The following is a 21116-nucleotide window of genomic DNA, read 5'->3' as shown; positions in this document are numbered from 1 at the left end:
GACTTCCCGCGCAAGGGTGGGAAGGTGCCGCCATCACCCCGAGACAACCAAAGGGGGGCGCAGAGCCCCTGAGTGGAGCAGAGGACAAGGAGGAGGGGGTCGGCAGTCCGCCCCGCCCCGTCCCGGGACCTCCCGCCCCCCGGGCCGAGTGGTACGCCCATTGGCCGAATGGGCTCCTCGCACCTCGCCCATTGGCCGGCTGCCTTGTGAAGCACAGGGCCACGGTGGCGGGCGGGCAGTCGGAGGGCGGCCGGCAGGCTATCGAGCGGACGGGCGGAGGGCGGCGGGGGCAGCGCGCAGGGGGCATGGCGGGTGCGGGACTGCGGGCGACAGCTCGGCGCTGGCTGCTGTGCGGAGGCCACGGCGGACCGCGGGCCGCCTCGTCCTCATCCTCCTGCCCTGGCTGCGGCCCGCCGGGTCCCGGAGCCCACTGCCCCAGCACCCCGCGCTCGGCACCCGCAGACGGCGCGGACCTCAGCGCGCACTTGTGGGCTCGTTACCAGGACATGCGGAGGCTGGTGCACGGTGGGTGACGCCGGGGGGCAGTGCGCCGGAGGGCAACAGCCGAACGGTGCCCAACAGACGGCTGGGGCACCGTCTCCGGTGCAGCTCGTTGGATGCACCCGGTGGGGCTGGCCCGGGTCCTAAAACCTGAGGCACATGGCGTTTTGTAAAAGACTCCATCGAGTTGTTACGAGGCGCCTCTGCAAGGCGCCGCGACTCCTGGGGGCGAGTGGGAATTTTGTTTTCTAGCTGCAAGAGCTTGGAATGCTTGGAGCGGCCGCCGCGCACGCGGTCCGTTTGGTCTTGCTCCTGGGTACAGCCTGCGGGCAGCGACGGTAGAAACCCTCCCAGTCCCTTGTTCTCTTCTGACCCTTAGTTGCAGTGTGTGGACAAAGACTGAGTCCTGCTCACGGGTGGCCCGACGTAAGGTGACACCGGCCGGACATTGCAGGCACCTCTTGGCTTGCCTCTGCTGGCCTAAAGCACTCTAAGCAAACTCAGTGAAGCCGCTGGAGGACCGTAAAAGTTACTGTAGCCCCTTCCGTCTCGAAGAGTTGCTATAGTCTCAGCCAGAGCTTCACAGGACACTTACCCTCCCCTAACCATTTCTTCCTCTATGGAATGGGCTGATGAGGCAGGAGATCAGCGTGCTGAACATCTGTCCATTTGTCTGGGTGGGTCTAGTGGGGCCCTGCTGCTGCAGCAGACAGATGGTCTGGGCTGTGGTCCCTATCACTGGCCGGCAGGGAGGCCCTCCGCCTCACACCCTCTGAAGACCCTCAGTGTCCTCAGTCTTCTGTCCCAGAGTTGTTGTGATGACTCAGAACAAGGCCAAACAGGAGCAAAGGCCCTTCTGGAGGAAGCCCCAGAGGTGATGTGACTTGCATTGTCTGGCCGGGAGATTCCAACTGTGGCTGGTGGGGGGCATCCACTCCAGCTGTGTGGAGACTTGGACGCTGGCCAGAGTTCACCTCCTGACAGGCCTCTAAGGGACTGGGGATACTGCGGGGTGAACAGCACTGATTAAGGAGTCTTTGTTCTGCTCGTGAGAGGCTTCTTTTGGAGATTTGGTGGGGGAGAAGCCACTGAGAAGATCCTTCAGGGCCCTCCTGTGTCTTCAGATCCTTGTAGATGCTCTGAGTTCTTGTGTGCGGGGTCACCTCCACTACCATGCCAGGGGGAGCTAGCTGAACCCTGACCTCATCAGGCTAGGGCTAATAGTCCTTCAGAGAGCATTGGGAAAAGACCATCACCTACGCTGCTTGGCCTCATGTGGCCGGAAGGCAAAGAAGAGTGATTAGGGCAGATGGCGGTGACTTAATTCGGTGACTTTACCCCCCCCCCCACCTCAGTTCTTCTCTGGACGGTGGAGTTACAAGTGTGACTACTTCACAGGGTCAGGGGAGGGAAAGAGACGCGCTTTAAGGCTCCTAAGTGTACTAGAGTCCTAGAGCCTGAAGGAAGGAGGGCAGGGGCTAGACAGTAAAATCATAAACACGGCAGACTGCTGCTGGGTCATGACAGACAGATCCTGTCCTGGCTTACTCAGCATATGCCACCCGTGGGAGGAAGTAGGACTCTGTGATCCCACGCACTCAAAGCCAGGCTTTTCTTGGTCCAGGAATGGGGTAGGCAAGTGTGCCCTGTGGGCTTCCTCCGTCATCCTCCTGAGAAACCCCTCGAGAGCAGAGGCAAGGCACGGACGTGGTCAGAACTCTGCAAGCTTGGGCCCACAGATGCCATGTCTGTGCGTCCCATCCCAGGGGTTCTCTGGACACTAAGCCACGTCATAAACAAAATTGATGTCCAGGAGTCTAGGGTTGTGGGCAGCCGAGGCCCAGAGTCCCTGTGGCACCGGGTGAGGGGAGTCTCTGAGGCAGCTCCTTAGAGGGAGGTCATGAGCTGGGTCTTAAGCCTGTCCAGTGAAGAGCTCCATCCATACTCAGGGAGTCTTTGCGACAGCTGCTCTGTGCTGGCTATAGGCCACCAGAGGAACCAGCCACACCTGTTCCCACACCTACACCCAGCGCTTGACTCTAAAGAAAATGGGGTGGAGCTCTGTGTTCCACAGGGGCCTCTGAGGCAACAGCTCAGCACGTAGAGGAGGTGTCTGCACAGCCCAGCAGCCGCTAGATGTTCTGTGGGGCCAGAGAGTGTTGCTTTGTGGTCAGGATTGGTATGGCTGACAAATCCCCTGGAGACTTGGACCTAGAGTCTCTGAGACCAAATGTAGTCCTGCCTTGTCCCCTGTGATTCCTGTTCCAGAAGTGACCAAGGGAAACCCAGGACAGGGCTTCTAGCTCAAAGGCACATCACACATCTGATCCTGCACGTTGTGTGGGCACAGAGCAAGGAGGCTGCACAAAGTAGGTTGGGTCGGACTTCGTTCCCCTTTTAAAAGACACAGACCCAGGGGCTAAGCTGACATTCCTGAATTCACAGACGTGAGAGGGAGGACCTACCCTGGCTGGCTCACATCCCATGCCCTGTCACATGGTGTTCATTTTCTCCATCCTTCTTACTCACTTTCCAGATGGGAGAAAACAGGCAGCTGAGCCTAGGACCCCCAGAACCTTCTTGACATAGTGCCTGGCTTAGCCTCCCTCTGTGAATCTTTCCAAGGCTTGTGACTGTGGCAAGAAGAGAGCAAACTGGGTAGTGTTCCAAAAAAGCCCGACATCTTACATCCCGCCTGTGGTAATTAGCAATGTTCCCTGGCTGAAGCCAGAGAATGTCATTATGTGGTCTGGCAGGCAGTTGAAATCCGATTAGAGGGGCCTTACTCCCTGGGGCTATGGCAGGTGTTCCAGGTTGGCAGCCTCAGGGGCTTCTCCAACCCTCCAATGTTCTTGGGCCCCAGCCTCAGCTCTGGGCAAAGTGGAAAAGCAGCACTGACCTCCAGTCAGGTCAGAACAGAGCGGGCATCCTATGGGAGGAGTCCTCAAGCCCTGCATGCTGCCCTTGGCAGGTAACCTCAAGGAGGTGGAAGAGAAGGCCAGTGGACAGTGGCACTCCCAGATGGGTTTTGAGTGAGGGCCATGACTGTTCTGAGCAGTGCTGCCAGGGACCCCACACACTTGTGTCTGGTAGAACTTAGTAGTCAGCCTCGAAGGTTCAGTGTATAGGGGCCACTGCAGATGAGACATTAACCCAGAAAAGGGAGGCTTGTGACTATGACCCAACCCCCAGAGGAAGCAGGCTGTCCCATTGTCAGCACTGCCCTACCTTGGCACCTGACTTCTCTGTGAGCCTCCATTTGGCCTCTAGTGTAGTGGCTAAGGTGACATGATCCAGTGTCCTGTGGGGCACATGGGGCTGGGGACCCACCAAGTACTTGGTACATTTGCCATAACTGAGACTGTCATGATGGTCCTGTCCTCTTGTGTCTCCTTCCCTCTAGACCTTCTGCCTCCGGAGGTGTGCAGCCTCCTCAACCCAGCGGCCATCTACGCCAACAATGAGATCAGCCTGAGTGACGTGGAAGTCTATGGCTTTGACTACGACTACACGCTGGCCCAGTATGCAGATGCACTGCACCCCGAGATCTTCAATGCTGCCCGGGACATCCTGATAGAACATTACAAGGTGAGGCCGCTGGCCCTAGAGGCCAGCAGGAATGAGCTTGACCTATGCCCCAGACTGAGTCTTGGGGTTCCCCTGGTATCCTGCACTGAGGGCTGGCACTGCTACTGGTATTTTGTCCAACAGTACCCAGAGGGGATTCGAAAGTATGACTATGACCCAAGCTTTGCCATCCGTGGCCTCCACTATGACATTCAGAAGGTGAGTGGCTAGACACTGTCACACACACACCGCCCCCTCCTGACTGCATGTGTACACGGCCAGCCTCTTCAGCCTCCATCTCTCCTTATCAGACCACCCTGGCTTCGGTTGTAGCTCCTCCTTAGTAGCATCCGGTAGAGGTTTTGCTGCTGAGCATTGTTGGGGGTTGGGGGTGGCGGTGGGGGGGGGGGGGAAGAGTTTCCAGGAGAAACTAGTTCAGGGCCAGAGATAAAAACCTACCTCCTCCTCCACTCTGCCTCCAGAGGCAGAGGCAAGCAGATCACTGTGAGTTCGAGGCCAACCTGGTCTACAAAGTGAGTCTAGGACAGCCAAAGCTACACAGAGAAACCCTATCTTGGCAGGGGGCGGAGGCGGGGGGGGGGAGGAGGGGGGGGGAGACCCTACCTCACCACTGGCCCTGCTTCCTACATGCCTCCAGAGCCTTCTGATGAAAATTGATGCTTTTCATTATGTACAACTGGGAACAGCCTACAGGTTAGTGTCGGGTCCACCTCAGTCCTACACTTGTCCCTGTTCTATACTGCTACCTGGGCTCCGGCTGAGTGCGTCTGTCCACTCACACACATACACGCCCACTACTCACCCCCAACTCAGGGGCCTCCAGCCTGTGCCGGATGAGGAAGTGATTGACCTATACGGTGGCACCCAGCACATCCCACTCTACCAGATGAGCGGCTTCTATGGCAAGGTAAGCCGCACAGCCTGCTGTTGCCCAAAGCGGCCCAGACCAGGGATTTTTGATGTGGGCGCCGGCATCCCGTGAGGCGGTGGCCGATTAGGTCGTGCTGCCTGCCAGTGTCCCGAGTTGACGTTCCTCCCCAGGGCCCGTCCATCAAGCAGTTCATGGACATCTTCTCGCTCCCGGAGATGGCACTGCTGTCCTGTGTGGTGGACTACTTTCTGGGCCACGGCCTGGAGTTTGACCAAGTACACCTCTACAAGGATGTCACGGTGAGGGGGTGGCACTTGTCCCTTAGACGAGATGAGGTCTGTCTGCGACGTGGCAGGCCTTCCTCCCTAGCATGTGCTCACTGTCCCCTGTGCCACCCAGGACGCCATCCGGGACGTGCATGTGAAGGGCCTCATGTACCAGTGGATAGAGCGAGACATGGGTAAATGTGGACAGCAGCCCTTCCCACGGCCTGCCTGCGCCGAGGGTCATGGGCCTGGGGCCCTTGCAGACCGACCCATCTTCCCTTTCAGAGAAGTACATCCTGAGAGGGGACGAAACATTCGCAGTCCTGAGCCGCCTGGTGGCCCATGGGAAACAGCTGTTCCTCATCACCAACAGCCCTTTCAGCTTCGTGTGAGTCCAGGCCCGCTGTAGGAGGACATGCGGGGTGGGGTGGGGTGGGGTGGCCGGCACAGTACCACTCCCAGACCCCCTATAGCCAGTGCCACCTCTGCACAGGGACAAAGGCATGCGGCACATGGTGGGCCCCGATTGGCGCCAGCTCTTCGATGTAGTCATTGTCCAGGCAGACAAGCCCAACTTTTTCACCGACCGGCGCAAGTATGGGCACAGCAGGGACTGCGGGGTGGTGAGGGTGGGGGGACGGGGACGGGGACCCCATTCCAATGAGTAGATGCAGGCACGAAACCCAATTGGCCTTGACTCAGAACTCTGTGTGCTTAAGTAAAGCTCCCCCTTGCTGGCCAGTGCCCACTGAGTCTGTGGTTCCGTCACACATCAGCCCCCTCCGCCCTCACCCAGGCCTTTTCGAAAGCTCGATGAGAAAGGCTCCCTCCACTGGGACCGGATCGCCCGCCTGGAAAAGGGCAAGATCTATCGGCAGGTGAGGACTGCTTTGGGGGAGCAGTGCCCAGTTGGGGACCCTGGCCTATGCAGGGGCTGCCTCATGGCCTTGACCAAGCTTGCACTGTGGGGCTAGAACCAACAGCAGCATAGCTTGTAGGAAGCTAGGTACTAGAGCATGTTTACTGGCATGTGTGTGTGTGTACATATAAATTATATACATATATAATTTTATATATATATATATATATATATATATATATTGGGTGATACTGGGAGAGAGCTCAGCCTTGTGGTCACACTGCCTGGGTTTGGACTCTACATCTACACAATGGCCTAGGAGCCGTGGCCTTGTTTACTTTAGACTGTCCCACTTGAGTCATGCTTTTAAAAAAAAAAAAAAAAGCCTTAGAATGCACTGTGAACAATTAGCACGGAGCACCGCTACAGTGAAACCAGCCTGCTCCAAATCCTGAGGGGGCGGGGTGGAGCTGTGGAGACAGCTTAGGAATTGAGGCACACGTCCTTCCCACCCATCCTAGTTTCCTATGTAGCTAGGAAGAGAGGACAGATTTGGGGCATTGATGGCCCTACCTGGGATGTGGAAATCTTAGCGGAGATGGGGCCAGGAGAGCAGCATCAGCAACATCAACTCGGCTGGCAGGCACATTCCCGCTCCCGTGCCCGGCTCAGCATCCTACCCTACTGCACCCAGGACTCCAGTCCTTTAGGCGCAGGCCTGTGCCCACAGCTCGGGTGGTGCTCTCTTGTCTTAGCATCTGATGGCGGCGGCCATCTTTGGGGGAGGGTGACTTTCTTTCTTGGCAGCTCTCAGGCCTGGCGCTGTGTTCTGGGGAGCCTGTCCACAAGCCCTTGTCTTTCTTCGCCCTCTCTCCTTCAGCTGCCCCTGGATATTTATCTAGAGCCTACATCTTCCAGTTCCCCCACCCCCACCCCACCCTCCCCATCTGTCCAGCTGGTGTGCTTGCTTCTCAGTTCAGTTCATCAGCTGCCTGCCGCCCCGAGTTCTCATGTGTCTGAGGCGCCGTGATCTGAGCTTTCCCACCCTGGCGTGTGGCACCTCTGGTAGCTGCCTTGCTTCCAAACTCCAGCCCTTCCCACCCGGCTCCCACCCTAACCCCTGAGGCTTCTTCTGTTATGCTCATCTTTTCCCTGGCTCTGGAGCAAAGAAGGAAAGCACGTGGCCTGTCAGTGAGCTCCGTAGTTGGTCCACAGGGTCCCTTGGGTGGAGACCGAGGAGGTTCACAGAACTTCAGGGCCCTCTGCTGTAGGGTCAGGGCCCCGCCCTCCCTCCCCGTGGTTTGTTTCTTGCAAACACAGCCCTTGCCTGGGTAGGTGAAAGGCCACTGTAAAGAGGTCCTTGAGTGAGGGCCAGTCCACCCTTACAAGTGATGTTTCTGATGCAAGCTGACCCCCCCCACCCCCCCTTTCCTATTGGAAGGGGAAAACAGTAAGGACCACAGAACAGGGAGGCCACGGGAAAGGGCAACCCAGCATCCGGCTGGCTTTGGCTGCCTCTGGAGAGTTAGGAGGACTGGTGAAGGACAAAGCCTGGCTCCCACAGCCACTCAGGAGCACAGTTGGCTCAGCAGTGCCCCTTCTGCTCCCCCTAGGGGAACCTGTTTGATTTCCTTCGCCTGACGGAGTGGCGGGGGCCACGTGTGCTCTACTTCGGTGACCACCTCTACAGTGACCTGGCGGTGAGGGAGTCGGGCTGTTACCCAGGGAGGGGAAGGAGCCCTCCCGGCTGGTGCTGAGGTCGCCGCCCCCCCCCCATCCTTTCCGCCAGGACCTCATGCTGCGGCATGGCTGGCGCACAGGAGCCATCATCCCTGAGCTAGAGCGTGAGATCCGCATCATCAACACGGAGCAGTACATGCACTCACTGACCTGGCAGCAGGCTCTCACCGGGCTGCTGGAGCGCATGCAGGTGGGGATGGCAGGGACAAGGGTTAGGAGGGGGCGGGCTGGTAAATCGGATCTGGGGGCCCCTGTGCCTCCCGGATGCCGCGTGCTCACCCACCTCCCCGCATTGTGTTTCCCCAGACTTATCAGGACGCAGAGTCTCGGCAGGTGCTGGCTACCTGGATGAAGGAGCGGCAAGAACTGAGGTGAGCTGAGAGGAGCCACGACAGGAAGACAGTTGTCCCATCCTTTTCTCTGCACCCTGGCTGACGGGTGGGTACCGTGTCTCTCCCTCCCACAGATGCATCACAAAGGCCCTGTTCAACGCTCAGTTTGGGAGCATCTTCCGCACCTTCCACAACCCCACCTACTTCTCCAGGCGCCTCGTGCGCTTCTCGGATCTCTACATGGCCTCCCTCAGCTGTTTGCTCAACTACCGCGTAGACTTCACTTTCTACCCACGCCGCACACCCCTGCAGCATGAGGCGCCCCTCTGGATGGACCAGCTGTGCACCGGCTGCATGAAGACACCCTTTCTTGGTGACATGGCCCATATCCGATGAGGGCACTTTTATTGTCCTGGACAGACCGTCTGGCCTTTTCGCCCCAGCCACCCTGACAAGCAATAAAAGTGGTCTCTGTCTTCCATGTGCCTCTGCATGCGTTCCAGAGCATCATTTGACCTCAAGGATCCTCTGGGTGTCGGGGAAGTCCTCCTCCAGGAGTGAATCCTGCAGAGGGGCAGGCAGGATGCAGATAAGCAAGGCTAGGCCCAGGGCCTGTCCCCTTCACCCTGCCAGCCACCCTTCCCACCCCACACTCACATTAAAAGGTTCGCAAAAGGCATCATTGCTGCCAAACACAGGGTTGGGGACAGAAACCAAGGTTGGGCTAGTCCCTTCTTGCCATGGGGAGAAGTCATCGTCAGCATTATCTTCCGCCTGGAAGTGGAGTGGTGACTGGTAAGCCCCCCCCCCCCAAAAAAATATCAAGACAGAAGGACCCTGCCCCCACTTTCCCCCAACCACTCTTCACCTGGAAGGCTGAGAAGCCAAAGCCTGTGGCCTTGCCTCGGGCACGCAGGTAGAAGGCTCCAGCTCCCAGCCCCAGCAGTGCCCCACAGGTTAGCACAATCCCCATGCTTAATGCCACAGCTGGAGGCTCGGGTCCCAGCACTGCTCTCTGTAAGCAGAAAGGCAAAGTCAAGGACCAGGTCAGAGAGAATCCCTTCACCCTTTGAGGTCTGTCTCCGGCTTCCCCAGACTCACAGACTGGGGAGGCGTGACCAAGGGGCTGGCCAGAGCATGGATGACACCATTGAAAGCCATGATATCCCACACGACGATGTGGTTGACCACAACTGCCCCTGGGGCCTACAGAGAAATCGCAGTCAGGCGCAGCGGTGGGTGAGCGAGCGAGGGCTGAGCCAGTGGAGGCCAGACTCACCAGAGGAACCGAGGAAATGTTGTCAGAACCTGTATCACTTATGAAGAGGCTAAGGCCAGAGTAGGCAGGAAGCAACGTCCCCCCGCTGGCATTGCCGCTCAGGAAGGTAGCATTGGAGGCATGGAGTTCTAGGTCTGGACCACTCAGCGTCTATGAGCAGAGCAGAACCTGTTGTTGGTTGGGCCGGCCGGGCCTGCTGGAGACAGAGCAGACTGCCCAAGTCCCTGCTGTTACCATGTTGTCCATAAAGCCTTCGTTGACAGGAACAAAGACCGTCTTGTAGGTGAGCTCATCGAGCAGGAAGTCGAGGAACTCAAGACCTCGCTGAGTGGCATTGGCATAGGCCAGCAGCATCTGGAAGGGTGAGGAGATGGGGCTGCGGGTAAGCTCCCTCCCTTAGGGACCCCACCTGCCTACATCCCCACTTCTGAGGCTGGGGAGGGCCCCCTCCCTGCGCACCCCATAGAAGGTGGAGAAGTTGGCGGTAGCAGCCAGGACATCAAGCAGCTTCCCGTTGCATGTGCTGACCCCATCACCCACGTAGCCGGCGGGACATTGGCACGCCACGTCTGTAGGAAAGGCAGGTCAGTAGCTCACAGAGGCTTATTAGGAAGGGGTTCAGGGGGTGGGGGTGGGCAGAGGTGGGCGGGGCAGCCATACCTCGCACGCGATAACAGTAAGCATCCCAACGCTCCGAAAGGTTCTTTTGGACACCAAGGCTGATGACACCTACGCGGTTATCCCCACAGTCAGCCGCTGGGAAGACGACAGGGTGGGCAGCAGAGCCGTTGGCCAGCCAGCCCATGAAGCAGACATGAAAGCCTAGCTGTAGGGGCGGGAGGAGAGGCTGAGACCAAAGCCCGACCCAACGGCCTTCCGCGGGCTTAGCTTCTACCCCTGAGCCCTGTGCACCTGCTGGGCAGCAGAGAGTTGAGGGAGCGAAGCAAGGACTGCTCCCTGGGCCTTGCATGCTTCCTCGGCCTCCGGGAAGGTCAGACTGTAAGGGCCGCTGGTGGCCTGGATGTGGAAGACACCAGCCCGTTTTTCTGCAGGAAGACAGGAGGATGTATGGTCCATAGGACAGTAGCCAGGGACAACACAGTGGGTGGAGGGCGGGTGGGTAAGCAAGCATACCCTGGAAGTGTAGGTCAGTGCACAATGCATCTGCGTGGCAGGGTGCTGACTCTCCCATGCACCGGTCCACAGGTGGTTTGAGGTCCTCTAGGCACTGCAGTCCGTCACCCACATAGCCCACATGGCATTCACAGCGCCGTGTGTTCTGCAGGCAGAGAGGGTGGATGTCTCACAGAATGGACGTGTGAGCCCATGGGGGCCTCTGCACCCAAGACTGCTTGGCTCCCCCACCTGCTTACCGGACCAGTGTTGAGGCAGTCAGCATGTTCGCTGCAGCCTCCACGGTGGGCATCCAAGCAGGGGTTGCGAGCTTGGCAACTCCAACCATCACCCTCATAGGCAGGCAGGCAGGTACAGGTGACCACTGTCCCCACCTGGCTGCAGTTGGCATGCTCACTGCAGCCGCCATGCCCTTTCCGGCACAGATCTGCCACTAGGGGCAAGGAAGGCATAGTTGAGCCAGGCGCCTAGGGTGGGCCCAGGGCTCCCTAGCTGCAATTCGCGGCTTACCTGTGCACACACGGCCATCCCCTTCATAGCCCAGGCTGCACTCACAGCTGTTGCCCACACGGCACACGGCCTGGGTTGCACAGGGTGGGGTACACACAGGCTGCAACTCTGTCCCCAGAACCCATCCCATATGACCAGGTCAGTAGTTGCCTTTCCAACCAATGCCCCTCACACCCACTGTAGGGCCCTCCCCCTGAGCGTGCAGCTAGGGCATGTGCTAGTGTGTACGCATATGCCGCACGCACGGGCACAAGCTCAAGAGCTACTCACCCAGCTGTACTTCACAGTGGGGCCCAGTCCAGCCTTCATCGCAGAAGCAGGAGCCGGAGCCCCCAAGACCTTCATCACAACGCCCATGTGAGGTACAGCGGCAAGCTGGGAAGATGGGCAAGTTCACACACACAGCGGCCAAAGAAAACGGGGCAGGATGGAATGGGGCAGGGCAGAGGTAGCCTACCTTGGCATTGGGGTCCAAAGGCACCCGGGGCACAGAGCTCACAGGCTGTCCCGGCAAAACCCGAATGGCAGCTACACTGCCCACTGCCACTCATGCCATCCAGGCACACACCATGGTCACTGCAGGGGGTTCTGGGGCCACCGGGGCAAGCTAGGGAATATTGTAGGCGTCAACTTGGACCAGATGCTCTCATAACAATACCCACACACCTGCGTCCCAGCTCCGCCCTCTGTCCCCTACCAAGTGCCAGCCAAGGCCCTTCAAGGAGCATCAGTCCACTCATGTCCTCACACCATGGAGACCCCACCAAACCCAGCCCTCCAGCACTCTACACCACGTATGAATCTTCTGTACACCTACCCCACCTTTTTGCACTTCCCCACCCTAGAACACCCCACTATCCTTTAAGGGCAATGGCCAGCGCTTTCTTTGTCTTTGGCCATATTGGGGGTGAGAGGAGCTGGTCAGCTTGTCTGTAACCCTCAGAATACTTACCTTGGCAGTCAATGCCATAGTGACCGGGGCAACAGCTGGGCTTCCAGACGGAGGTGACACATTTGCGGTGGCAGCCCCTACCCACGCCGTTGTTTCTCCAAAAACTAGGCTGTATCCAGGAACCGCCGCGCATTGTCAGGGAGTACAGTGGAGTGGTCCAGAACTTGGAGTAGTAACGCCAGCAGGTCTCGGGACTGCCCTGGGTCAAAAGCAATCAGGCCACAGCCAGCCTGAGAGTGGTGGTGCCCTGTCCCTTCCCCAAACCCCTCAACTCAGCCTCCAGACCATTACCTGCTCCCGTGAGCCCCGAGGACAAGGTGGCTCCAGCCCACAGATGCTGCAAGTCTTCTGCAGGGGATGGAGGCCAACACTGCAGGGTCAGGTGGATGGACAGGGTAGGACAGGTGGGCTGGGCCCCTGCCATGCACCTGTGGCCTGTGGCCTTCCTCACCATTTGAAGCGGCTGGGTTTCGAAGTGATCACAACGGGCACCAAGGCCGGGTGGCTCCAGCATCTGGTCAATGCCATAAGCCACGCCGCCTTCAAAGAGCAAGTGCCGTTGCACGATGCGGGCGCCGTCTTCACCTACCGTGAGCTCACCCTAAAGGGAAAGATGTCAGGGGTCATGGGCACTGTAGCCCCTGACTGCCCTGCCTGTTTTTCTTAACCAAGCTCTTTCCCCAGACTCACAGGCCGGGCACGGCTACAGGAGAAAGAGATGGTGTTTCCATGCATGGTTCGGAGTTGGCCCAGGTTGGGTAGGTCAGTTGCCAAGGCCTAAATAAATGCAGATGTGATTGGAGAGGGGCAGGCAGGCTAGATACACCAAAGATTGGCTCTGTGCCTACCTCAATGTTGCGAATCATGTGACCCCGCAAGATGGCTGCCAGTTTGTCACGGTGGTCCTCATGGTAGAGCCAGTTCTTCTGATCAGGAGGCAGGGCTTGCAGGGCAGAATCCGTGGGCCACAGCATAGTGAAGGGACGATGGGTTGCATCTTGAAACAGGGGCAGAAGGCCAGCCACCTGTGGGTTGGAGGAGATGAGGCTGGGCGAGGCCAGAAAGGAGGTCCAAAGAGACCCAGGCCCAGATAACTACCCATGTCTGTCTGCAGCCATCCTGGGCAGCCGTTCCCTCATCTGCAGAGAACTCGTCCCAAGAGGCCAGCAGATGCCTTAACTTACAATGAACCACATGGAGATGAACCATACACACACTGCTTTCCTATACCTGTGATAAAGTAGTATTTATAAAGCAGGCACAGTAAGAGATGAATAATAGCCAATGGTGGTGGCGCACGCCTTTAATCCCAGCACTCCGGAGGCAGGGGCAGGTGGATCTCTGTGAGTTCGAGGCCAGCCTGGTCTACAAAGTGACAGGACACCTACAGATAAGCCAAGGCTACACAGAGAAACCCTGTCTCAAAAAAACCTTAAAAAAAAAAAAAAGGTATTTCTTGGTTTTTCAATTTAATATTTTTTATATTTAATTTGTTTTTGTGTTTGTGTGTATGGGACATAGGGAAGGGAGCGTGCCTGCTACCTGTGCATATGGAAACCCTACAGGACTTGGTTCCTTCTTTCTGCTACATGGGTCCCAAGGATCAAACTCAGGTTGTTAGGCTTGGCAGCAAGCACTGTCACCCACTGAGCCATCTTGCCAACATCACTGAAGATAAAATTGAAATTATAGGTAGGGGAGCTACTGCGCATGGTCACACTTGCAGAGATACATTTTTCACACACACCTTGGCTGCACACTGGGAAGCTCTTAAATTGTACAAGGACATCCACACGGGCACATTTGTTCCCAGAAAGAGGTACGCACACATTGGCAAACCCACGTTCGTGAGAGTGGTACCTTCAACAGGCGGCTGAAGATCTTATAACCGAAGCCTTCGGCAGCAGCGGTGACATTTCTCTGGAAAGAGCACGCATGAGCCGCGTGAGCCGCGTGGTCAGGTGGGGAGAGCAGATCCCAGCCTGCCACCCTGTCCCAGGCTCTTGCTCAGCCCTACCCGAGGGACTGGGACACTATCAGCCTCCCAGTGCAGCACATCCGGTGGCAGCAGGACACGGTCGATGAAGTGCAAGACACCATTCACTGCCTCGTAGTCACTGCTTACCACCCGAGCAAAGTCGTTGAGATAAATGCTGCCCTGTGGGAGGGACATGGTTGTGTTGGGGCGAAGCTGCGGTTGAATGCAATTGATCAATAGGGTGCTTGAAGCTATAGGGCTCACGTGGGCCAGGGCAGGGCCTGAGGTGGGAGAATTTTCTAATAGTCAATTCTCTGAATTGGTCAACGGCAGAGTCAAGACATGGGGTGGGACTTCTCCCCCCATTATAAGAAGCCTGCACAAGGCACCATACTAAGCTTGACATTGCGGGAGCATGGTGCTGGTATCAGCTTGGCTTAGGAGTCCCAGGTTGGGGCAGGGCCCAGAGTGTGGGTATCTCTGGGCTGGACTCCGCTCCCTCTCATTTCAGATCCAGGCTGAGTATTAAAGGAGTGGAGGCAGGGCAGGGCATGGGGACTGAGTCCAGGGGCTACATCTTAACCCTGCAGGAGGGACTCTCTAGCCACTGGAGCAACAGAGTGAAAGCTCACCTCCCTCTCACTGAAACGCAGCGTGTGCCCAGACAGTGCAGTGGCATATCCCTGGTTCAGCAGCTCTTGGCTCCCCAGCTGCCTGCAGCCAACCATGTGGTAGCGAAACACAAGCGGGCGATGGGCACGTATCCTAGCCAGCTCGGTCTAGCATAGGGGTCACAAAGATAGTGGAAGCCAATGATTGACACCTCTGCCCATGCAGGGACCAGAGTATGCATCTCTCTCCAGTCTGCTCCCAGAGCTGTGTACCTGTGACATGTTGCTCATTAGATCAGCACGTGGCACAAAGATGGTGAAAGGCCCGTCACCCTTGATCTCCTTGTATTCCTGAGGAGGCAGGACACAAGTTGAGCAAAAGAGACCATCTGGGACCAACTTGGAACTTCGAAGGATCTCATGGGGGAAACTTAAATTCTGAAAGACCCGGCCAGCCAACCCCCTCAAACAGATGGGAACCCAGAGGTACAGAGATGCTTGGAACTTGGCCAGCAGGTCTCAGAGGCACGCTGGCTACTCACCAGGAGGTGGAGGCTGAAGAAAGAGGCATACTTGTTCCGTAGGAGCTCCTGGGGGAGTGGAGGTCAGTTCAGATTTTGGGTGCCCCCCTCCCCCGATTCAGGGACCAGTGCCTGTCCCAGCACTGGCAGCCCAAGGTCTGGCGAAGGCAGAGACGAGGGAAGGAAAGCCAAGGCAGGTTCTGAGCTAGGCCGTGATTATTTTCATGTGATATATAGATGAGGTTTAGTGCAGGAAGTATCAGGGGTCAGACTCGGGGTCATGGGGTCATGGGGTCATGGGTCAAGGATCAGAATTGACTCTGGGGTCTTAGCCAGGATTTGGGTCCAGGTTCATGGGGCACAGCCACCATCCAATCTGGGTCAGACTTGGGCATCATTACCAGTCCAACGCGTCCATGACAGGTGATGCCATCTCCCACAGTATGAGTACTGTCGCAGGTACACGTCCTCTGCCCATCCCCTGTGCTTTTGCACACAGCATAAGGACTGCAGCCTCCATTGTTCTGAGAGTGGGGGAGGAAGAGAGAGGCCGTGGTGGTGTCCCTGGACCTCCAAAACCCCAGCCTTAGGAAAGATGCCCCAGAGTCCCTGATTAATCTGCGAAGGTTTATTTCTGCTGTTGAGCCAGACTTGAGCTAGGGGTAAGGGAGACCCCTGGGGCTATCCTTGGGGTGAAGAGGGCTGTTTCTAGGCTCGGTCCCCTTTCTTTGACAAACGTGATAAGATATGAGGGCCTCACCTGGGAGCAGGGGTCCAGAAGCTTGCAAGCCTGAATGCCGTCACCGCTGTAACCCTCACGGCAGTTGCAGGAGACCTGTCACAAATCCTGATCATTGGGGCTGCAGAGGGCCCTGAATGAAAGGGTCACCCCAACCTAGTCTGAACGGGGGCCCCAGTGTCAGGCCTGTCAACTGACCTGCTTGGGGCCTGTGTGGATACACTCAGCATGAACATGGCAGCCCCCATTGTGGATGAGACAGCTGTTTATTTCTAGGGAGAGAGACGTTGAGATGAAGAATGGCCCTTGATGGCCCCTCCACTTATACATCTGTCCATGTGCAACTCCAGGTGCCCATTGCCTTCCTCTTTGGTCCCCACCACATACCCTTTGTGGCCTCAATCCTGCTGAGACTGACTCAGATCACTAAAAGGCCCTCCCCTCCCCGGTGTCTCTCTTGGGACCCCTCACCCTGGCACAGCTCCCCGTCGCCCGTATAGCCATCCCGGCAGGTACATGTGCGTTGCCCGGGAGCCACCTTGGTACAGTTGGCATAGGGCGAGCAGCCACCATGGCCAGAGGCACAGGGATCCACCTCTGGGATAGGCGTTGTGAGAAACCAGCAGGGGAATAAAGGAAAAGGTTAGAGCAGATGGGATGGCCACCCCATTCCATTCCAGAGTGGATTCTGGGACATCCACATGACCAACCTGAGCAAAAACTGCCATTGCCTGAGTATCCTGCAGCACAGACGCAGGCAGGGATTCCAGAAGAGTCCTGTATGCAGCTGGGAGAGGCGACAGCCACTTAGCCTGCGTCTGCCCTGTCCTGCCCATGGTCACCCCACCATAGGTCGGGCTCACCCACTTGGCATTGGGATCACACTTCTTGGGACACTGATGATCATTGATTTCTGAGAGGAGACAGAAGGCTCCGGTCATTCAGACCAGAATTGTTCCCCTGTCTTCACTTGCCCCCTAGGCCCCTGGGACCTACTTACTCTGGTCACAACGGACACCCTGCCAGCCCACGTCACAGACACAGCTTCCATTCCCTCGTAGCCCGTCCTGGCACAGCCCTTGGCCACAGTCACATACTGGAAGTGGCACAACAAGGGTTAATCTCCAGCTCCCTGTGGTATAGCACCCAGTCTAAACCTCCTTCCCAGGGGGCCACCATCCACCTTCTCTGCAGGCCTCACCTCCGGAGCAGGTAGGGCCATAGCGTCCCTGCTCACACATCTCACAAGCTGTTCCGTGGAAGCCTTCTTGGCAGCGACATTCCCCACTGCCCAAGAACCTGTCTTGGCACTGCCCGTGGCCTGAGCACACTCCACCTAGACCCCCTGGGCATGGCTCACACAGTATGCCAAAGAAGCCTGGGCAGCAGTCCGGCACCTGTGGGGCCAGGGACAATGGGAAGGGAAGGAGAGAGGCCCGGCGCAGGCCAGGATGGATGTTACTAGCCCCGAAGAGGTGATAATACCCTGAGGCCTCAGAGCCACGGAGCCACGGAGCCACGGAGCCACGGAGCAGAGCGACTTGGAAGCACAGACCCAGGGAGCGTAGAATGGAACAGGCTAGTGTGTAGAGGATGCCTTCCCCCAACCCTCCCCTGGGGGATATAGGCTCAAACTGCATGGCTTGTGCAGGAGGAGGAAGGAAGTCAGATTGCTGCTGCTGGGTTTTGTCTGATGGCGCCAGCCAGCTCTGGCATGCGACCCTGTATCTCTCTTCCATGCCCATTTCCCCAGGGGCTAGACACAAGACACATAGTAGTAGCCCTCTGATTGGGGCATTCCTAGGGCCCTTGCTTTGCTGTCCTTGCTGGAAGCACGGCACCCCTGCCCTTGCGCGATTCAGTCTAAACTCTTCCTTAGGGATCTCCTCTGTCCTCTCCTCCCTGGGCAAAGCCTTGGTTGGGGGACACCTCAGAGCAAACCTGGATCTTCTTGGCACATGTGTAGGAACAGCCCCGGGAGAAGGAGTAGCCAGATCTGTAGACGCAGCTCTTCCTAGGTGTGTCCTACAATTGGAGACACATTGGAAGAGTCATCTGGTGGCTTGGGCAGGGGCAGGGTAGTGCACGGGAAACAAACAACCATGCTGCAGGCGACAGAGTAAGTGGGCAGACAAAAGTGAGGAGGAGAAGTGGGAGGGAGGAGTAGAAACCAAGACAGGTGGGTCTGATGATGGGATGGCTGAGGGACCAGGTCTAGAGCTGCAAACGTCTCTGCGCAAACCTGGGCTGTAGTTCAGCCTTAGTTGGGGAGTTGCAGATGCCCAGAGCAGGGCCAGTTCCCAGCATGGCTGGACCGTGGGGTGGGGGTAATGTTAGTAAGTGTAGAGCTGCGCTGAGCCCAGCCTCACCTGCAGCTGGAAGCCTTGAGTACAGCGGTATTTGCGTGTACAGTTTATGCATTTCTCCTGGGGGAAGAAGGGCAAGGCATCGGTTGGTTCAGAAGAAGACAGGCCACGGGTTCCTTCCTGCTACCTAGACCAACCAGCCGCTGTCTCTCTTCTGTTTGTTTTGAAAGAGGGTGTCGCTGCGTAGCCCCAACTAGCCTCAAGCTCAAGAGATCTCTCCGCCTCAGCCTCTAGAGTTCTGGGATTAAAGCCATGGGCCACCGGTGGTAGCTGCTGATCTTGAACACCCCTCTGGCCCCAGTTTCTCACCCGAAGAGCCTCTGCGTGGCTGTGCAGGCAACGGCTGGAGCCCACTGTCAAGACCCCGGACAGTCCAAAGAGGGCACTGCCAGGGGCTTCCAGAAAGGGGCCCTCCAGTGGCACGTGGTTCACCTCGGGCTGGAAGGACAACAGGTTGAGTCTACCCACGCACCACCGCCACCCTCACTCTTAGAGCAACAAGAAAAGAACACGGTCCAGGATTGGGGGCAGCTCCAAGGATGGGAGGGAAGTCTTCCCGGAGCAGAGGCTGCGTCTCCATCTCCGCCGTGGGGAAGCTCCAAAGGGAAGTCCTAAACAGTCCCACGAGCAGGGTCTTCAAATCACCTGGCCACTGTGATTGTAGAAGACCAGCCAGTGGGCGGGGCCCAGGAGGGAGTTGCGGTGTCCCCCTTTCCGCAGGACCTCCACGGACAGTGCCTCCCCGACGATCACATGATGTCGCACTGTGTCTCTGTCCTGCCAGGGAGGAATTCAGGCTTTCCAAGACTCTTGAGTGGCCTGGGTATCATGCCGGTCCCCACCGCGTATGTCCCTTTGCCTGGGCACAGGGGGCCTCGGCCTCCCCATTCCCAAGGCCTCACCAGGATACTGTTGTTGCCCTGGGTCTCCAGAGAGTGATTTGTGGGCACAAAGATGGTGTAGGCTTTGGCAGCCTCAATTTGGGCTACCAGTTTGTGGTGCTAGGGATAGAGACAGGGAGCAAGGTTAAGTAAGGCAGCCCTAATACAGGAAGCCAGCCAGCCCCCTGCAGCCTCCTGGGAAACCATTCCCCTTGAATGACCCCACCCCACCCCCCGTTTACCTTTAGCTGCTCCCGGAAGAGGTGGAAGGCGGGCACCCTATCTAGTTGCTGCAGCAACCCGGGTCCAGGCCGGACATCACCTCTCGGAGGCAGCATGACCTGACAGAGAGCAGGAGGGGTTGTCAGTCCGTCATTGCTGGCCATGAAGTACCCCCGCACTCCCTTCTCCTGCCATACCTGGCTGATAATGTGTAGGATGCCATTGGTAGCAAGGAGGTCGGGTACATCCACACTGGCATTCTGCACCCAGATTTTCTGTAAGAATAGCAGGCAGAGCCAGGTGGTGGTGACGCATGCTTTTAATCCCAGCACTTGGGAGGTAGAGGCAGGAGGATCTTCATGAGTTTGAGGCCAGTCTGGTCTACAAGTGAGTCCATGACAGTCAAGGCTACACAGAGAAACCCTGTCTCAGAGGGGGGGAAAAAACCTAACTAAAACTAAAAAAACAAAAAACAAAAAACAAAAAACAAAACAAAACAAAGTCAGGGTTACATGTGCTGGCGTACATAGGTTCTTTTTGTTTGTTTGGGTTTTGATTTTTTTGTTTGTTTCTTATTTTTTGTTTTGTTTTTAAGACAGGGTTTCTCTGTGTAGCCTTGGCTGTCCTGGACTCGCTTTGTAGACCAGGCTGGCCTCGAACTCACAGTGATCTACCTGTCTCTGCCTCCCTGAGTGCTAGGATTACAGGCATGTGCCACTGCACCTGGCCTTCCTACACAGATTCTAATGAGACAACTAAGTGTCCTGTGTGCAGTCTCAGAATTGGCTCTGGGCAGGGCCAAGGGACCCAAAGCTTACTTCCTGGGAGCCCTAGTCTTGGGGTGGTGTGCAGCTGTGGGACCACTCCAGCTCCCACATATGGCCAGAGTTCACCTCTCACCCCACTGATGTTCTGTATCTGCCAGCGTGTTGTGGGGTTCAGTGTGGCTACATGTTGTCCACTTAGACGGGCCAGCTCCTCCTCCAAGAAGGCACCCTGAAGAAAATGGGCCCTACGGAGAACAGATGGGTAACATTGGACCAGACTGGCATGACCTACAAAGATCCTTCATCCTGGCCTTTCATTGCTCTTATGGAGACACAGTAAACAAAGAATCAGATTCTTTCAACCTTGTCTGGGAAGAGTCCAAGGTCCTACCCAGAATCCCCTCCGTGGCCCTTCCCAGCCGTCCCACCTGACCAGTTCCGGCAGCATCTTTGGCTGCAGCCAGAAGGCCTGGTCCTCGAGGCTCAGCCTTTGGATGGCAGATTCAGAAGGCACCAGGGCTGTGACTTTACTGTCAGCAGGGAGAGTGACACTTGAATTCTGTAATCAGTGAGTGGGAGACGGGGGGGGGAGGAGATAAAGGTGGACATCTCTGTAGCCAGGAAGGCCTTGTAGACATGAGCCCAACCCTAGCATTGTGTCCTGGCCCTACCTTGAACCATTGAGAAAAGGCAGAGAAGTAGGCATTTGCCTCTAGTTCCTAAGGGACAGGAAAAAAGCTGAAGTCATAGACCTAAGGACAAATTCATGTCCCCAAGCACCCCCCCCCTCCCTACAGGCGCATGGGAGGACAACACAGGCATAGGGAAGAGAGCAAATCTGTGCGGCACTCGCCTGCAAGATGTCTCCGTAGCAGCTGAAGCCATCACCACCAAAATGAGGAGGGCATGTGCAAACCCGCTGCCCTCCCCCGACTGCCTGGCAGGTAGCCTGGTAGAGGTAAGGAACAGACATTCATTGTCCAAATAACAATCTGGATA

General features: G+C 57.0%; 2 protein-coding genes across 2 annotated transcripts in view; one reads left to right on the top strand and one right to left on the bottom strand.

The window, feature by feature from the left end:
• Positions 1–203: 203 nt before the first annotated feature.
• On the top strand, positions 204–8636 carry NT5DC2 (5'-nucleotidase domain containing 2). Its single transcript, XM_084796056.1, has 14 exons — positions 204–525; positions 3905–4089; positions 4213–4287; positions 4727–4782; positions 4903–4996; positions 5131–5259; positions 5360–5420; positions 5512–5614; positions 5720–5821; positions 6023–6104; positions 7699–7785; positions 7875–8015; positions 8132–8196; positions 8292–8636. The coding sequence occupies exons 1-14, from the start codon at positions 306–308 to the stop codon at positions 8551–8553; spliced, it is 1662 nt and encodes a 553-aa protein (XP_084652182.1). The 5' UTR covers positions 204–305; the 3' UTR covers positions 8554–8636.
• The window catches only part of STAB1 (stabilin 1), a 29311-nt gene continuing 16777 nt past the window's right edge, over positions 8583–21116 (bottom strand). The window contains exons 27-69 of the mRNA XM_084796006.1: positions 20971–21066; positions 20789–20836; positions 20546–20676; positions 20251–20362; positions 19548–19625; positions 19371–19469; positions 19150–19248; positions 18893–19024; positions 18557–18685; positions 18251–18307; positions 17823–17906; positions 17083–17278; positions 16882–16977; positions 16749–16794; positions 16592–16668; positions 16353–16478; positions 16080–16153; positions 15903–15977; positions 15544–15666; positions 15164–15211; positions 14895–14972; positions 14643–14789; positions 14050–14190; positions 13893–13952; positions 12881–13057; positions 12723–12809; positions 12484–12633; positions 12324–12380; positions 12033–12231; positions 11538–11687; positions 11351–11455; positions 11081–11188; positions 10810–11003; positions 10571–10715; positions 10349–10482; positions 10097–10262; positions 9896–10005; positions 9671–9790; positions 9437–9586; positions 9259–9363; positions 9026–9172; positions 8815–8931; positions 8583–8721 (exon numbers count right to left, since the gene is read on the bottom strand). Coding sequence (XP_084652132.1) covers positions 8665–8721; positions 8815–8931; positions 9026–9172; positions 9259–9363; positions 9437–9586; positions 9671–9790; positions 9896–10005; positions 10097–10262; positions 10349–10482; positions 10571–10715; positions 10810–11003; positions 11081–11188; positions 11351–11455; positions 11538–11687; positions 12033–12231; positions 12324–12380; positions 12484–12633; positions 12723–12809; positions 12881–13057; positions 13893–13952; positions 14050–14190; positions 14643–14789; positions 14895–14972; positions 15164–15211; positions 15544–15666; positions 15903–15977; positions 16080–16153; positions 16353–16478; positions 16592–16668; positions 16749–16794; positions 16882–16977; positions 17083–17278; positions 17823–17906; positions 18251–18307; positions 18557–18685; positions 18893–19024; positions 19150–19248; positions 19371–19469; positions 19548–19625; positions 20251–20362; positions 20546–20676; positions 20789–20836; positions 20971–21066 — 4830 coding nt within the window. The 3' untranslated portion in view covers positions 8583–8664. The remainder of the gene's footprint in view (positions 8722–8814; positions 8932–9025; positions 9173–9258; positions 9364–9436; positions 9587–9670; positions 9791–9895; positions 10006–10096; positions 10263–10348; positions 10483–10570; positions 10716–10809; positions 11004–11080; positions 11189–11350; positions 11456–11537; positions 11688–12032; positions 12232–12323; positions 12381–12483; positions 12634–12722; positions 12810–12880; positions 13058–13892; positions 13953–14049; positions 14191–14642; positions 14790–14894; positions 14973–15163; positions 15212–15543; positions 15667–15902; positions 15978–16079; positions 16154–16352; positions 16479–16591; positions 16669–16748; positions 16795–16881; positions 16978–17082; positions 17279–17822; positions 17907–18250; positions 18308–18556; positions 18686–18892; positions 19025–19149; positions 19249–19370; positions 19470–19547; positions 19626–20250; positions 20363–20545; positions 20677–20788; positions 20837–20970; positions 21067–21116) is intronic.

This window comes from Acomys minous, assembly GCF_964271855.1.
Source record: "Acomys minous genome assembly, chromosome: 9".
Lineage (NCBI taxonomy): Eukaryota > Metazoa > Chordata > Mammalia > Rodentia > Muridae > Acomys > Acomys minous.
The sequence above is the reverse complement of the archived record's forward strand: the minus strand, read 5'-3'. Positions and strand labels throughout refer to the sequence as shown.